The sequence below is a fragment of the Geotrypetes seraphini genome, chromosome 2, assembly GCF_902459505.1.
Source record: "Geotrypetes seraphini chromosome 2, aGeoSer1.1, whole genome shotgun sequence".
NCBI lineage: Eukaryota > Metazoa > Chordata > Amphibia > Gymnophiona > Dermophiidae > Geotrypetes > Geotrypetes seraphini.
Window position 1 is genome coordinate 158,392,491 of NC_047085.1, and position 17,233 is coordinate 158,409,723.

Sequence of the window (17,233 nt, forward strand, 5' to 3'; positions counted from 1 at the left end):
GCCACCAAAGTGCTCCTGGTGCCCCCCTGATGATTGATATAGGCCACCGTCGTGGCATTGTCTGAAAGAACCCTGACTGACTTGCCCATCAGAAAGGACTGGAAGGCTAACAGCACCAGATGGATGGCTCTGGTCTCCAAGATATTAATTGACCAAGAAGCCTCCTCTGTGGACCAGGTACCCTGAGCTGAGTGACCTAGACACTGAGCTCCCCAACCGAGAAGACTGGCATCCGTGAGCAGCACCGTCCACTGCGGTTGGTCCACTCGCCCCTTGTACAAGATGGGAGGTCTGGAGCCACCACTGAAGACTGCACCGAGCCAAGCTTGGAAGCGGAACAGGGTGATCTAGACTGTGCCTCTGAGGCGACCACCTCCGAAGAATAGCATACTGAAGAGGATGCATGTGGGCTTGTGACTACCTCACCACATCGAGGGAAGCCGCTATTGACCCCAAGACTTGGAAGAAGTCCTGCGCCCGAGGACACTGGGACACCATAAGAGAGGTGAATCTGAGATTGCAATTTGCTTATCTGAGCCTCTGGAAGACCTTCCCCAAGGAGGTGCCGAACAACACTCCTAGATACTCCAGGCACTGAGAGAGAGTCAACTGGCTCTTGGAAAGGTTGACTATCCATCCCAAAGACTACAAAACTCCACCGCCCGAGCCGTGACCCGGGTACTCTCCTGGAACGACTTCGCTCAAATCAACCAGTCGTCCAGGTAAGGATGAACTAGAATGCCCTCCTTTCACAACACCGCCCACCATCACCTTAGTAAACGTCTGCAGAGCTATAGCCAGACCAAAGCCCAGGAGACTGAAAAGCGGCAGAAATCATGCCCTTGAGCAGCACCACCTCAAGCTAGCACTCTATGCCTATCCTCTGGCAAACAAGGCACTTTAGAATAAGTGAGAATCTGAACCAACCTGTTTAGGTCCTCACTAAACAAGAAAAATCTTTTAAAAGGAAACTTTGTCAACTTAGCTTTGGATGTTGAATCCGCCAAGCGCGAAGCCACAAGGTATGGCGAGCTGCCACTGCAAACGCCAACAACTTGGCAGAAGCCCACAATAGATCATACATGGCATCTGAAAGATAAGAAGCACCCAATTCAATCTTTGCCACCTCGCACTTGAGCAATTCCCAATCCTCAGATTTACTGTCAAGCATATGCTCAGCCCAGCGAAAACATTCCCGAGCCACTAGCCCACCACACATTGCCGCCTGGACTGCCAGAGATGTCACATCAAAACTCTGTTTAAGGAGGGACTCCAACTTACGCTTCTCAAGGTCGCATCGCCCTCAACAGGCACAGTATGCCTCTTAGAGATGGTCGAGAGCACTGCATCCACCACAGGTGACTTCAGAGTGTCCCTATCCCCTTCAGGAATGAGATACAGGTGGGCCATGGATTGCGCAAAACGAAAGGGAGCTTCCGGCACCTGCCACTGTGCGAGCATTATATCCCAAATATCCTGATGCATAGGAAAAGAGCAGGAAGCAGAGTGGATCCCCTTAAGCAAGAGGGTCCACCATATGTGCGGGCTCTGACACGGTGTCCTCAAAGTGCAAAACCAATGAGACCTGAAAAATTAGCTCATGAAGTTCTTCCCACTGAAAAATGCGCACCACAGACGCATCTTCGCTAGCAGGGGGTGCTCGAACCCCTCGCTGGCAGAATCCGATCCCCCCCCAAGAGGATTCTGGAAATCTCCCAAAGGGTCCAGATTCTCATCAATAACATCTTGCTCCTCTGGGCAAAAATCCTCATTCCAAGAAACCCTCAGGCGCTTGGATGAGAGAGAAGTAGTGGGGGATCCACCGTATGTGGGGCTGCACCAGGGAAGACGTCTAGGGGAGCCCCCTCCCCGAGACCCCCGGAGTGGACATGGAACCTCCAGCCACCAGCACATAAGCTTTACAAAGTGCTAACATAAATTCAGGGGGGGAAAAACCCCGGTGGCCCCAAGGGACTCCCTGCCCTAGCAGGGGACCCTGTCATACCTTGCCCCTGTGTTTCCAGGACAGGGAGAAGGTCACCTGAGGTAACTGAAATGAAGGAGGAGGTTCCTGCTGAAACTGGACCTGAAACTGCCAAAATCGAAGCTCCTGCGGCCTGCTGCATCTGAAAAGCTTGGGACTTTCCTGATGCTGAGGCCAAGGAACCGACCAACGTGAAAAGGGATCCTGAGCTGCTCCAGTGATAAGGGAATCCTTTTCACCCTGTCGGCGGCTGGGGAACCCTAAGCTTGTGCATCGGGGGAAGCCCAGGCTTCCCCGTGATCTGAAGCCGACTTGAGAGGTACATGCGACGGGGTGCCCTGGTCGTCGGCAACCGCTGCCAATGAGACACCCCCTCCATTCTGGCCTGCACAACGCTTGCACAGGCTGGCCAAGAGTACCTCGCATCTGGAGCACAATGAGCACTTTTTCCCTTTAAAAGTACTCATTATGCTGAAAACCACCCAAGCTGGAAGAAAAAGTGCCGGTTAGTTGAGAAAATACAGTAAAAAGGCAATTTTAAAGGGAAATGAGCCCTTTAGACCAGCACACCTCAGGATTTTTTTTTTTTTAACTTAATCAGAACAGATTCCATGGCTCTCAAAGATGGAGGGCTGACCAACCAGGGGCCAGGCCGCCGGCTGAAGCACCTCTACAAAAATTTGGGGAGGTGGAGGAAGATGGAGGGAGGGACCCAGCACAAGACCCGCCGGGTTTAATGCCCCCAAGGTTGGATGGTCCCCAAACAGGACCCATCCAAGCTCCGTCCGGCACAATAGGGGAACCCAGGAGTCCAAAACAAATTTCCAAAAGTACTAAGAGGGGATCCAAATTAGTCTTACCACTTGCTATAGAGACTGAGACAGACTAGATTGCTAGGGGGGAAGCTATCCTGATATACAAGTTTGTTTTCAATCTCTACCTGCTGGAAGCAGTGAGGCATATAACCCATTCGTAAGGACTATACTAGTCTACTAGGAGCTACAGAATAATACATTTTTTCTCATGAACAAATGTTATTCAATTGCTTGAAATTACTACCCAATAAATTAGCAATATTCATCCAAAGCTGTGCTTTCCATTGTCTTCATGCAATTTTAAGTTTAAACTAGCTACAATGTACTAAAATTGAACAGATATCACACAAACATGATAAAAAGCTGCACAGACTAGGCTTCAGACTCTTGGCAAAATATCCATGTAGATCATCAACTCGTGTTTTACCTAAATTTTGACTGCACACTTCGCTTTTAAGCTATCACTGTAAACACAGATTATTTAGCAAATTAGCCATTTGTCATCAGACTTATAGCTGGTCAATAATGGTACCCATAAGGCAGGGGTGTCAGAGTCCCTCCTCGAGGGCCGCAATCCAGTCGGGTTTTTAGGATTTCCCCAATGAATATGCATGAGATCTATTAGCATACAATGAAAGCAGTGCATGCAAATAGATCTCATGCATATTCATTGGGGAAATCCTGAAAACCAGACTGAATTGCAGCCCTCGAGGAGGGACTTTGACACCCCTGCCATAGGGATGGTTTAAAAAAAAGTGCTTGGCTGAACCACTTCTCACCAGATCATTGATCTGTCATGTAGATACAGACCAATATGTTTTTATGCAACATTTGAAAAGCATTTTCCTCAACTTTGTATTGCAAACTGTTCAAATTTAATTTCTTTTGTCCAGGAAAGTGCATGAACCATCATTTCAATGTATTTGCATCCAAACTTTCTTATGTATGTACTGTAGGTCCTCTATCACCTAAGTTATTATTTCACATGTTCATGTCTTATGTTTAGCATTTTTCTGACCCAGCTTCCTGCATTGGAGTACTGAATACCGGAAGTACAGTCTTCTGATACCATAACATATTGATATTTGCAAACCAAGGGGAAAATTCTTTGCTTTGTCATCTTAACTAAATAAGCTCAAGTGCTTCCAAGCACGTATACCTCCACTTCTTTGAAGGGTTCCAAAATAGTAAACTAGGAGGTAACCGTAAGCATTCCCTTCAAGGACTAGCATTATAGTGTAAACATAATATAATGTCAAATTGTTTTTTTACTGTCTTGTTGCAAAAGCAAGGAAGGAATATTTAATTGTTCATTATGGAATTATTGTTCCTTGTACTGCTCTGATGTGAGTAAATCAAGAGTAGAGTTTGAAATGAGTCCTACAAATAGCAGCAACTGATAACTAAGATACACCCCTTTAATATCTTAATGTGTGATCACTTAAAAATATACTATCCTCTTACTCTGTGCATTTACTTCAAATCTAAAGCAAAACAAGGTAATTAAATAAAATTCAACATGAACAATGAAATAACTTAAGAGTAAGGCAATAAAAGAGGCTTGGACATGTGCCAAAACAGGAAGTTCAGAATTTACTTAAGATAAATTTAGGTTGGCCGAAGGAGGAGGAAATCAAGATGGCGGACGCTATGTAACTGTGCTCGGCAGGCTGAGCGTTTTTTCCTTATTTCAGTAACTTAAACTAGGAACTTACTTCATCGGTATGCCTCATGCGAAGAGGAAGGGGAGTGTGAGAGCGGGGCAACTGCCGCTACTCACGTCGTCTCCAGCCCAGCAGACAATTCAGCGATTTTTGCAGCCGCTGAGCCCAGGCGACGCCCAGATGTCCCCGCGGTGGGAGAGTTCCGCGTCGGACCTGAGTGAGGGAGCACTCGGGTCACTGGATTTGCTGACATCGTTGTCCCCACCGCATCTCTCTGCGCCCCCATGTCCAGCAGAGGCGCAGAGTGTTGAGCTTGGCCCCGAGAGAGAGGAGTTGGAGACCCTGGAGCAGGCAATGAGAGGAGCTACTGCCCTAGCTGGAACACTGGGTGGAAGGGCTGATGGAGGAGAAGGAGCACCAACAAGCACCCCAGCAGTGACACTGGAGACACTTTTGGAGGCTATCAAGAGACTGGATGTGAAGGTAGAGAAGACTGCCTCAGATATTGAGGTAATGGTTAAGAAAATGGATAATTTTTCTGAAAGTCTGGTAAAAGTCAAGCAAGAGTGCATGGACAAAATACAAACTGAGTCAGCTTCATTGAAAAATTCAATTACTACTATTGTTAAAGAACAAAACTTTACTGCCCGTAAAATAGAAATGATTGAGAACTTTAACAGAAGATTGAACTTGAGAATCCTAAATTGCCCAAGGATTCTGGCAACATCACCCATTGAGATTTTTTAAAAATTTTTGGTAGAATGTTTGAATTATCCACAAGATCAGATTCCGCTTTTAAATAAAGTATACTTTCTACCTACTTCAAAAAGAAATTTAGATATACCTAAAGGTGAGAATTTGGTCACTGATAAAGACTTGCAAAATCTTACGGCAATATTAGAGGAATCATCTATGGAAGTTAAAGAAAGAGGAACTTTAATTGTTAATTTTATCTTTGAACAAGATCTTAATGCAGTTATGAGGTTATTCTTTAAAAAGCCTGGATCACTTTTTTGTGGTCAACGTTTATGGTTATATCAAGATGTAACTAGAATAACCCAGGAAAGAAGGAAATTGTTTTTGGGCATGAGAGAAGAGACAAGGAAGCTAGGTGCTACTTTTTTGCTAGCTTATCCATGCAAATGTGTTATTAAGTTTAAGGGTCTGAAATATGTGTATTTTACACCAGATCATCTACGTTCCTTTTTAGATCTCAAAGGTTTAACTAGTGGAGGGAATGTAGCTTAAAGGAAATGCTGGGTTATAGCGTTTAAGTCTTTACTTATTTGTTGTATTGTTGTAATATTACTCCCTATAATATCTTTATTTTCTTTTTTTCCTCCTCCTAATGGAGGTCTAAGGAAGAGTTAAGTTTCATATATATATTTATTTTAAATATTGTAATGTTTAATGATGTTTTTCTTTTGGAACATGATTCTGTATTTCTAAATCAAGTAGTTATACTTGAAAGTATGTTAAATTCAATAAAAATAAAGTTAAAAAAAAAAGATAAATTTAGGTTGACTAAGAATTCTCAATGCAAAAACATTCTAGTATGTCATCCTTACTGGTACATTCTAAAATGAGAACTGTGCTTTGAGGCTACAAAATGTGTACTCTACTTACCTAACCTACATGTTTTTTTTCTATTGTACAGCACCACAATAGTAAAATAAAATGAGGACAGTGTAAATTGGAATAAAAGTGTCAATTAAACAAGCAGTACTGTTTACCATTAAGTACTGGTACTGAATGTGCAATTGTTTGGCGATACTAACACAAGAAGAAACAGGAGTTGCCTAGTAGTTACAGCTACTGGATGAGAACTAGGGAACCAAAAGATTCAGATTCCCACTTCCTTCACTCTTCTTGTAACCTTGTTAAATAACCTTTTCTCTCATTTATCCTTTCTCAGGTGCCTGAGGCAATCATATCTGAATGAATCTTCCCATGATACAGCTTGTATATCCAGCACTGCTACAAAAATGACTACAGTATTCTTTTTTTCTGCTATCTAAAAGAACTGGTAAGAAATCCTTGCAATTACGGGGCAAGCCGAAATTAAAACAAAAAAAAAGATTAGATTTTAAATAGGATTCATCTTTAATGGAATGTTGGAACTTTTTACAAAACAAGTGCTTTAAACAATGGATATTTAGACAATGTTCAAGGAACAGTTTACAGAGATTACTTTTCAAAGATCAGGACTATTTTCAATGGTCCCACTCTATATTTTCAACTAAATACACATTTATTTAGAGGAAGCACAAAGATGACCAGGGAATTTAACGCCAATAAAAATAGGTGAAAAGGGCTTCAGCACAATGATGGAAAATTCCAGTCCCTGAGCACTACAAATAGTATTTTAATATAATCAAAGTGCATAAATTAATTATAAACTAGAGCACTTGTGTGCAAATAGATCTGAAGAATATTAAGATTACCCTGAAGAAACTGCCAAGGACCCATGGGCACATATCCATGATCTAATCAAGGAGCTCTGTAATATGGGGAATGCACTTGATTTACTAGAGTGAACCAACACGTTAATGTGCATTAACATCAATGCCATTTTATTCAATGATATTTAAAAACATTAGAAGTTAAAAACAGCATTAGCATATGCTAATGCAATAGCGCACTCCCCCCTCCACCTTTACAAAACTGTAACACAGTTTTTAGCCCCAGCCACGGAAGTAACAACTCTGATGCTCATAGAATTCATATCAGCATCAAAGCTGCTACCGCCACGGTCAGCACTAAAAAAACCACACTACAGTTTTGTAAAAAGAGGATGGGGGTATTATTTATTTGGATTTAGCACACATCTTTTCCAGTAGTAACTCAAGGTGAGTCACACTGAGCTGTATTAAGTATTTCCCTTTAGTAAATTTAGTCTTATAACAGTGTGGAAGAACTGTTTTGTTTCTGCAAAAATAAAAAGTTGCTCAGAGAAAAAAAAAAAAAAAAAAAAATACTAGGCTTTTCAAAAATGCTCTTGCCTATAAAACCTGTGCTGATTAAATACGTATTTATAAAAAAGACTAATATTTCCTGGATCTGACAAATATAAAATATATCACCAGTACATCATGCTATTCCGCACATCTGAACTGAACTTGCAGTTCAATACGAACACTATTATTGCTTAGTTTTAGGCACACCAAGTAAAAGTAGTCTCGGCTGCTAAACCTTTTGAAAAGCCATTCGATGTCACCTAGTATGGCGACAAAAGAAAAAAGTAAGTATTCATAAGTGTCTTTTTCCTTTTCAATTAACTATTTACTGTTTGGGTTTTTTAAAATCATTGTAGTGTGCAGTTTTGCAGCCTGATGAGATCATATCGGCACAAAAGTTGTATTTATTTGCAGTCTAGTACAGTGCTCTCAGATTTACAGAGCTTGCAGCTGGAAGCCTAATTCCCAGAGACCACACTACAGTAATATTCAGCTCACAGCACAAAGCTCCCTCTGTGAAATTTGTTTCATAAGGACCTTCCTTGAAAATATATTTTCCAACAAGCAAAAGACCCCACTACAAAGACTGTAGTAAACCCAAGCATAAGGACAATAGGTTTCCAATATAACCACCTTTTTCTTTTTCTTTCTGCATCACTTAACTTCTGCTTCATCTGCTGCAACTTGAGCGCTGTGTTAGTTTTTCGATCCTCTCGCAGACGCTTCCGCATAGTACTAGAAAATAAATAAAAATTAAACTCAATTACTGTACAGGCATTTGTTAAACTGAATACAGTTTGCTACAAATTTGTATAATCTGGGAAGTAAATATGTGACATCACCATTTGCGACTGTAGATGAGGAAATTGTTCATCTTTAAAAAATAAATTTCAAATACCATACCCGCATTCCTTACATTTGCCACTGTTCAACTGGATGCGCTTCACTGCTGTACACAGGAAAACGTGATGTTTGCTTCTAATAATGGCTTAGCGAAGTCACCTGTCATCAAAATTCTGCAGTAGGTTCTTTTTTTTATTTCCTTAGATTATAACTACCTCCTTGGTTCCCAAAATGTGGTGGGCAAAAGTTTGGTTATTACCTAGAAGCTTATTTTATTTCTGTTTCATTCAAAGTTGTTTCTTTGGATGTTAGTTTAAAATTGATACAAATAAATATGCATACACTACCTCTGCTGTATGCAAATATAAAGGGGTTAGATATAGTGCTGGTTTTTCCAAACTCTTGTATGATAAGAACATAAGAATAGCCTTACTGGGTCAGACCAATGGTCCATCAAGCCCAGTAGCCAGTTCTCACGGTGGCCAATCTAGGACACTAGTACCTGGCCAAAACCCAAGGATTGATAACATAGAAATTCAGTTTATGCACAAAATTAGATCGTTAGGTATAATGTTCAACCCAGCTTTTAACTATACATGACCAGGTTAGTGAAATGATCAAGACTTTCTTTTTTTTTTTTTTAACAAATTGAAAGTGGTTAGGCAACAATTTTGTTTAAACCACATACAATTTTTGAATGATAGCACAAAGTACCATCATGTCTCATGAAGGGTATAGTTAGAGGGTTACCATACAGGATATTAAAGGATTAAGGAATAGAATGTTTTAGGTATAAGATCACTTACAGGTCATGGACCTGGGGGGGGGGGCCGCCGCAGGAGCGGACTGCTGGGCATGATGGACCTATGGTCTGACTCGGCAGAGGCCATGCTTATGTTCTTATGTTATGATTACTGTAATGATTTATTGATAGATATTCTTAAGCGCTAATTAAAATCTTTAATGTCCAAGATAAATGGGAGGAAGTGGGGAAGGGCAATAAAGAAATTGTTAGGGATAAAATCAGAAAAACCCTACCAAGGGGTAGGGGAAGTGGGGAAATTGCTTAATACAGAACTTGTAGCAGCTGGATGCAAGACAGCAGCAAACTGGAAGAAAATGGAGCCTCTTTCCTTGTATCAGTGGTTGGCCACAAGTGTGATCAGAGAAAGGAAGGCAGAGAGATGCTGTGCCACAAGTGTGGGGGTAGAGAAGCAGAGGACAGGGAGATACAAAGTATGGGTGGAGAGGCCATAGGGATTGTCAAGGATATAAGCAAGAGGAGGATGGTAATTACACAGGGTAGAAGTATTGGGGCGTAGGTCCAAAAGAAGTGAATAGAAGGCCAGGGAAGGAACGAGACAGGAGAAATAGGAGACCTAGGGATGAGAAGAGGAACTATTTTTCAAACTTTTCTGAATTGTTAAATAAACAGAAATTGATTGTACTGTCTTAGGAATATTACAAACCATGGCACCAAAGAGCACAGTTACTTACTGTAACAGGTATTATCCAGGGACAGCAGGCAGATATTGTCAAATGTGGACGATGTTATCCACGGAGCCCCGGTAAGGACAGTATTAAAAGTGTATCACTACTTTAAGATTTTAGAAACTTTGTGACTGCCCGCACCGCACATATGCGAGTACCTTCCTGCTTAAAGTAGGCTCGTGGTTCCTCAGTTTCTTCCATAAGCAAGCTAAGATGCCAACCAGGGGAGGGTGGGTTGTGAGAATATCTGCCTGCTGCCCCTGGATAACATCTGTTATGGTAAAATAACTGTGCCTTATCCCAGGACAAGCAGGCAGCATATTCTCACATGTGGGACTCCCATGCTTTCTACAATGGGATGGTGAGAGTGTTGGCCATTAAGAAAATAAATTTTGTAATACTGCTTGGCCGAAGTGACCATCCCGAGCGTTCCTCTGCTCCATTGCTGATGATATCATCAGTGATGCGGCAAAGGAACACCCAGGAGATAGAAGGCCTGAAGCAGCCTGTATAGATTGCTGCCGACGCTGTTATAATGCATTCTTGTCTCACTGTTCGGATTGGAGGGAGAGATAGGTCAGCGTGGATGCATAGCAGCGGGCAGGGGGAAGCGCTGCTGCTGCCGGCGACTAGGGCTTATTTTCTGGGTTAGGCCTTATATTAACACCTACCCTGAAAATCTTGATAGGGCTTATTTTTGAGGTAGGTCTTATTTTCAAGGAAACACAGTATGTTATCCATCCTCACCATCTGACATAGAAACAGGATACACTACTGGAGGAACGAAGGTGGCACTAAAGCACAGCAGAGAACACAAAAGCTCCCCTATCACCACTAATAATAATAATAACTTTATTCTTTTATACCGCCACAATCTTGCGACTTCTAGGCGGTTTACAATCAAGAGTGCTGGACATTCAGCGAAATACAATATGCAGATATTCAGAGGAAGTAAAGAGAGCAGAGACCTTAGGAAGGCAATAGTATGGAAATACAATTTGCTGAGTAAAAATATAAGATGTGCATTTTAGTAGGTGGTGTCCGACAGGACCTGTTTGGAATAACAACGAAATGTATGGAATAGCAACGTAAAATTACAATAAGATGACGATAACAGATTATATATATCACAGTGCTGTAAGTTCAGGGGGATAAGGAGGGGGGAGAGAGAGAGGGGGGAGCAGGTCAATTGTTTAGGTATTTCTGGAACAGGTATGTTTTTAGGCGTTTCCTGAATTCCCCGTAAGTAGTGGGCGAGAGCAGTTGGTCTAGGTCTTTGCCCCATAGGGCTTCTTGGTGAGAGAGAAGGTGTTCGTGGTGTTTTTTCATTTTGCAACCTCTAACTGGAGGGGAAATTAATTTTGAGTGTGTGTTTCTCTTGTGTTTGTTATTAGAAAAAGAGAAAAGGTCGGTTATGTACTTGGGGGTAAGGCCGTATAGTACTTTGAAGCAGAGGCAGGCAAATTTAAACCTTACTCGGGCTTCTGTTGGTAGCCAGTGCAGCTGCCGATAGTAGGGTGTCACGTGGTCGAATTTATTCAGCCCGAAGATAAGTCTGACCGCAGCATTTTGCATTATTTGGAGACGCCTCATATTCTTTTGCGAGATTGCTAGGTAGGCGATGTTGCAGTAGTCAAGTTGACTCAGTATGAGGGATTGTACTAGGATTCTGAATGTTGGCATATCGAAGTATGATTTAATGGTTCTGAGTTTCCAGAGAGTAAGAAAACCCTTTCTGAATAGGGAGTCCACTTGTTCCTTCATTGTTAGACATTGGTCTAGAGTGACACCTAATATCTTCATGGTGGGCTGGATATGGTAGTTGAGTTTACTGATGCATAATGGGGTTTTATTGTCAAGCGCGTGAGGAGAGGCGACGAAGAATTTTGTTTTTTCTGGGTTCAGTTTGAGCTTGAATGGGATGATGATTGTAAAATCATCTGCGTAGCTGAATAGTTTTATTCCTAGTTAAGAACATAAGAACATAAGAACATAAGAAATGCCTCCGCTGGGTCAGACCTAAGGTCCATCGCGCCCAGCAGTCCGCTCACGCGGCGGCCCATCAGGTCCAGGACCTGTGCAGTAATCTTTTATCTATACCCCTCTATCTCCTTTTCCAGCAGGAAATTGTCCAATCCTTTCTTAAACCCCAGAACCGTTCGCTGCCCTATAACGTCCTCTGGAAGCGCATTCCAGGTGTCCACCACACGTTGGGTAAAGAAGAACTTCCTAGCATTTGTTTTGAATCTGTCCCCTTTCAACTTTTCCGAATGCCCTCTTGTTTTTTTATGTTCTGAAAGTTTGAAGAATCTGTCCCTCTCTACTCTCTCTATGCCCTTCATGATCTTGTAAGTCTCTATCATATCCCCTCTAAGTCTTATTATTTTGGTCCTTTTATTCTATCTCTCATTCAAAAATGTTTATCTTCTGCTACCGTTCCTTCTGCTTGGAAAACTTCTACTGTAATACCAATATTAAAAAACTTTAAGTCCAGTCAAGATGACTCATCTAATTACCGTCCCATCTCAAATCTTCCATTCCTAATGAAACTGACGGAAAAACTAGTTTTCGAACAACTATCTGACTTCATCGAATCCTCTAACGCGTTACATCCAAACCAAACAGGTTTTCGTAAATATCACAGTACCGAATATTCCATGATTGGTCTTGTCACAAACATTCATTACTTCCTTGACCATCACAAATCTGTAGCTCTCTTTTCTCTAGATCTATCCGCAGCCTTCGATACCATAGATCATGAAATTCTTCTCAATCGTCTACAATCACTAGGGGTAGAGGGCCAAGTCTTACAATGGCTAACTTCATTTTTATCGGATCGTCTCTCTAGAGTTAAATTCAAGGAATCCTATTCCGAATTCTTCTCCTCATCTTTTGGAGTTCCGCAAGGATCAATTCTCTCTCCTCTTCTATTCAACATTTTCCTATCCCCACTTATCACCTTGTCACAATCACTAGGATTTACTACCTTTTCTTACGCTGACGACATTGAGCTAATGCACCCTCTCAACCCAGAAAACACTGCAGAAATAAAAATAATCAATGACAAATTAGAAAAAATTAAAAACTGGCTAAAAAATAACAAACTGGCTCTAAACACTCAAAAAACAAAATCCATGCTTTTCACTTGGAAAAGAGATATATTCCAAAAAACACCATTCACACTTGACAATATTCCTATTGAACCAGTATCTAAGCTAAAAATCCTAGGTGTAACAATTGATGTAGATCTATCTTATCATGATCATATCAGTGCATTAGTCAAATCATGCTTTTACAGACTACGGCTTTTACGTTCAATCTCTACATTCTTGGATACTAAATCTCTCAATATATTAGTTCACTCTCTCATTATTTCCAAATTGGATTACTGCAATTCTCTTCTAATTAATATAACTCAAAAAGAAAATAGACGTCTCCAAATTATCCAAAATACAGCAATCAAACTAATTCATAACGCAAAGAAATTTGACCATGTCACCCCCTTACTAATTAAATCACACTGGCTTTCTATAACCCATCGAATTACGTTTAAAATTTTATTTCTGGTATACAAAACATTAACCTTCACTGAACCTCAATATATTGCAAAAATGATAGTCCCACACAAAACTTCTCGTTCTCTTAGATCCTCTTCATCTCAATTGCTCGCAGTCCCTTCATTAAAAGTCATAGGCACTAGGCGAAATGATATATTTTCTGTAAAAGCCCCTACATTGTGGAACTCCCTTCCAAATTTCATTAAAAACGAAACTGACCTGGTTGCTTTTAAAAAAATTTTAAAAACTTACTTATTTCAAGACGCGTTTGACACATGAAATATCATCTTTTAAGGTCCAATATTCTTCCCATCTCATCCTAACCCATTATTACCCGATGTGTTTTCCCTTTGATGTCAATTTCTAACAAAAAACAACATTGTAACTTTTCCCCTTTCTTCCCACCCCCTCCTGTTTGTTTAATTTTGTCTGTCTTATGAGTGACTATTATAAATTAAATGTATTACCACATTCTGATGGTTTTTAACACTGTACATCGCTTAGATGTTATTATAAGCGATCCATCAAATAAAGGTCAAACTTGAAACTTGAAACTTCTCTTTTCCAGGGAAAAGAGACCCAGTTTCTCCAATCTCTCAGCGTATGAAAGGTTTTCCATCCCCTTAATCAGTCGTGTCGCTCTCCTCTGAACTCTCTCGAGTAACACCATATCCTTCTTAAGGTATGGTGACCAATACTGGACGCAGTACTCAAGATGCGGACGCACCATCGCCCGGTACAGCGGCAGGATAACTTCTTTCGTTCTTGTTGTAATACTCTTCTTGATTATCCCCAGCATTTTATTCGCTCTCTTGGCGGCCGCTGCGCACTGTGCCGTCGGCTTCATTGTCATGTCCACCATTACCCCCAAGTCCCTTTCTTGGGTACTCTCACACCTAATGAGGACATGTAGATATTGAAAAGCAGTGGGGAAAGCCGTGATCCTTGTGGCACTTCAGATGAGTTGCTCCAGGTGTCTGAGAGATCGTTGTTGAAGCGTACCTGGTAAGAGCGGGATGTGAGGAAGCCGCGAAACCAGTTCAGTACCTCAGCTCTGAAACTAATGGCGTCTAAGCATTGCATCATTTTTTCATGGTCTACCAGGTCGAATGCAGAGCTCATGTCGAGTTGCATGATCAGGGCGCTGAGGCCCTTGCTAAATAATAGGTGCAGACAGTCTAAGATGGCAGCGATTACTGTCTCCGTACTGAACTGGGGTCTAAAGCCGGATTGAGTATCATGCAGGAGAGAGAATTGATTAAGGTAGTCCATCAGTTGGGTGTGAACTAATCCTTCCATGATTTTTACTATGAATGGGATAGATGCTACAGGTCTGTAGTTGGTTATAAGCCCTGAGGATTCTTTTCTATTTTTTGGGATGGGGGATATTATTATGTGGCCGTTGTTAGTAAGGAAAGTCACATTTTTTTGGTTGTGGGCTAGGTAATGTAATAGTGATATTTTGAATTCTGGTGGTGCCGCTTTCATAATCTCTGGAGGACATGTATCTAGGGTGCAGTGAGATTTAGAGTATTTGTTGTATAGTTTGGTGTAGGTAGTCCATTCTGGATCTAGAAAGGAACTCCAGATCATGTCTGTAGGTATTTCATTGTCATATGAGTTAGCCATTTGGTAGTTGCTGGGGATGATTGTTACATCGTTATTGCTTATACAGTTATTTTTTAGGTTTTTAATTTTGGAATCAAAATATAGAGCTAGGTCTTTTGCAGTGGGTAGCTTCGTGTTGTGCACAGGTGTGGTGTGGCGGGGGTGTCAAATAGGTTTGTGACTATGTTGAATAACTCTTTTGTATTGGTTCCTTGTGAGCCTTTGCAGGATAGGTTAATTTTGGTGGAGTAGAACGCTTTGCGTTTGTCTTTTATCAGTTGTTTGTAGGTTTTTATGTAGGCTCTCCAATTGTTGCGGTCTGTCAGTTTCCTGTTTTATTCCAAATTCTTTCTAGTTGCCTAGCTGTTTGTTTCGTTTTTAGTAGTTCGGCGTCGAACCATTTGTTGTGTTTGTTTGCATTGCTTTTGCTTTTATGTATGGGGGCGATTTTATCTAGGATGGATGTGCTGGTTGTATTCCAGTGTTCCCAGAAATCTATTCCTTCCTCTATTACTGTATGCGGTTCGTATTCTGACCAGTATTCTTCTGGATTAATATAACCTCTTGTTTGATGTTCTTTTTTTTTTTATTATCGGGCGTGTTTTAGATTTTCGGTGTGACCAGATCAGCTTAAAATAATAGGTGAAGTGGTCGGACCAGATGTCATGATGCCAGGTGCCTTCAGTCAGAGAGATAATTGGGTCAAGGTTTTCTTTTGTGGACATGGCAACCAGATCTAAATGATGGCCTTTTTCGTGAGTTTGTGTGGGTACGGGGATGTTGTAGTTGAGTAGAGTTAGGAAGTTTTTAAGCTCTATTGTGTCTGTGTTGTTCTCTTCCTCTAGGTGTAAATTTATGTCCCCTGTAATGATGTTGTAGTTGGGGCTAATAGAATTGTGCAGGACAAATTCGCAGAAGTCTTCTTTGGCTTTGGGCCAGCTTTTAGGCGGGATGTAGAATAGTATGCAGGATAAGGATTCTTTTAGTTGGGTATTATTGATTTTACATGCTAGGATTTCTAGGTTGTCAGTCATTTTAGAATCCAGAAGTTTGAACTCGAATCCTTCTTTAAGGATTATGGCTAATCCTCCTCCTTTTTTGCCTGTGCGGTTTGACGTAAGGATTCTGAAATTGTCTGGTAGGAGATCAGATATAATAGGGTCATCTTCGGACAGTAACCAAGTTTCAGTTAGAAAGAGGCAGGCTATTTGTTTGCTGGTGATCCAGTCATTTATGAGGAATGCTTTATTTCTGACAGATCTGGTATTAAGATATGCACATGGGATGGAGGTGGTTGCGGCAGTTACGGTTGAGTTAGTGGTTTTGATGGTTTTTATTTCCCTTGTTCTTTTTTTAGGGGTGCGGTAGTGTCTGTTTTTATTTGCGATAACATTAATATGATTTATAGTGTTTTCTTGCAGGTTGGTGATGTGGGGGAAGGATAGAACTGGGTAGTGGATGGATTGTAATTGTGGGTAGAGAGAGTGAACGTCTTTGATGTTACCGCTTATTAGGTAGATCAATAGGATTAGTAGGAGATTCATGATTGTGAGGTAGATTGAGTATTCCTGGGGTCCTGAAGCAGGGGGTGTTTTTGTTTCCCTAGAATTCTTGATTTGTGAATATGTGGTTGATAGGGGAGTACAATACTGGATTATTGATATAAATTGGGTGGCTGTTAGGGTTTTTTGTTTTTTTGTTTTTTATTTATTGTGACCTGGGAGGAGAAAGAGCTCAAGGAGTCCTAGCTAGCTGATCTAGGTGGGAGTAGTTCTTAGGAGGTCCAGGTAGGAGCAACTAATAACTGCCCATGCTTCTAATAGTTATTCCTACGACTGATTAATGTGTCACATGCAGTTGACTCGTGCGGTTGATCAGATGCAATTATTACATGCGACTAACATATGCGACTAATTAGTTGTACATGCGTCTAACAATAACATATGCGTATAACAGTTACTTTAGTGTCTAATAGTTATACATGTGACTAACAGTTGTTCAAGCAATTAACAGTTCTATATGTGACTAGCAGTTGTACATGCAATTAACAGTCTCTGATAGTTAAGAATATGGCTAACAGTTATTCATGTGGTTAAAGGGTATGTATATCTAACAGTTATAATTGGTTAATAGGTGGTTCTTTAGAAGGGCCTATAGGGAGTCCTAGTTCAAGCGATTAAAATAGCGCGTGTATATAACAATTACTCATAGTTATCTAGCAATTACTTATGCAGCTTAACAGTTAGGTTTGCCTCTGACAGTTAATTATGTCTCTAATGGTTATTTATGCTTCTAGCGCTTAATTAAACTCCTA

General features: G+C 41.0%; 1 protein-coding gene across 6 annotated transcripts in view; it reads right to left on the reverse strand.

Moving 5' to 3' along the window:
- Positions 1-17,233, reverse strand: part of PTPN2 (protein tyrosine phosphatase non-receptor type 2) — a 145,234-nt gene that overhangs the window by 21,267 nt on the left and 106,734 nt on the right. For 5 of the 6 annotated variants that reach the window (XM_033934136.1, XM_033934135.1, XM_033934132.1 and 2 more), the window contains one exon: positions 6,543-8,155. In XM_033934136.1, coding sequence (XP_033790027.1) covers positions 7,948-8,155 — 208 coding nt within the window. In that variant the 3' untranslated portion in view covers positions 6,543-7,947. Of the gene's footprint in view, positions 1-6,542; positions 8,156-17,233 lie in introns of those variants that run through there. The other variant, XM_033934134.1, reaches the window with a different exon arrangement.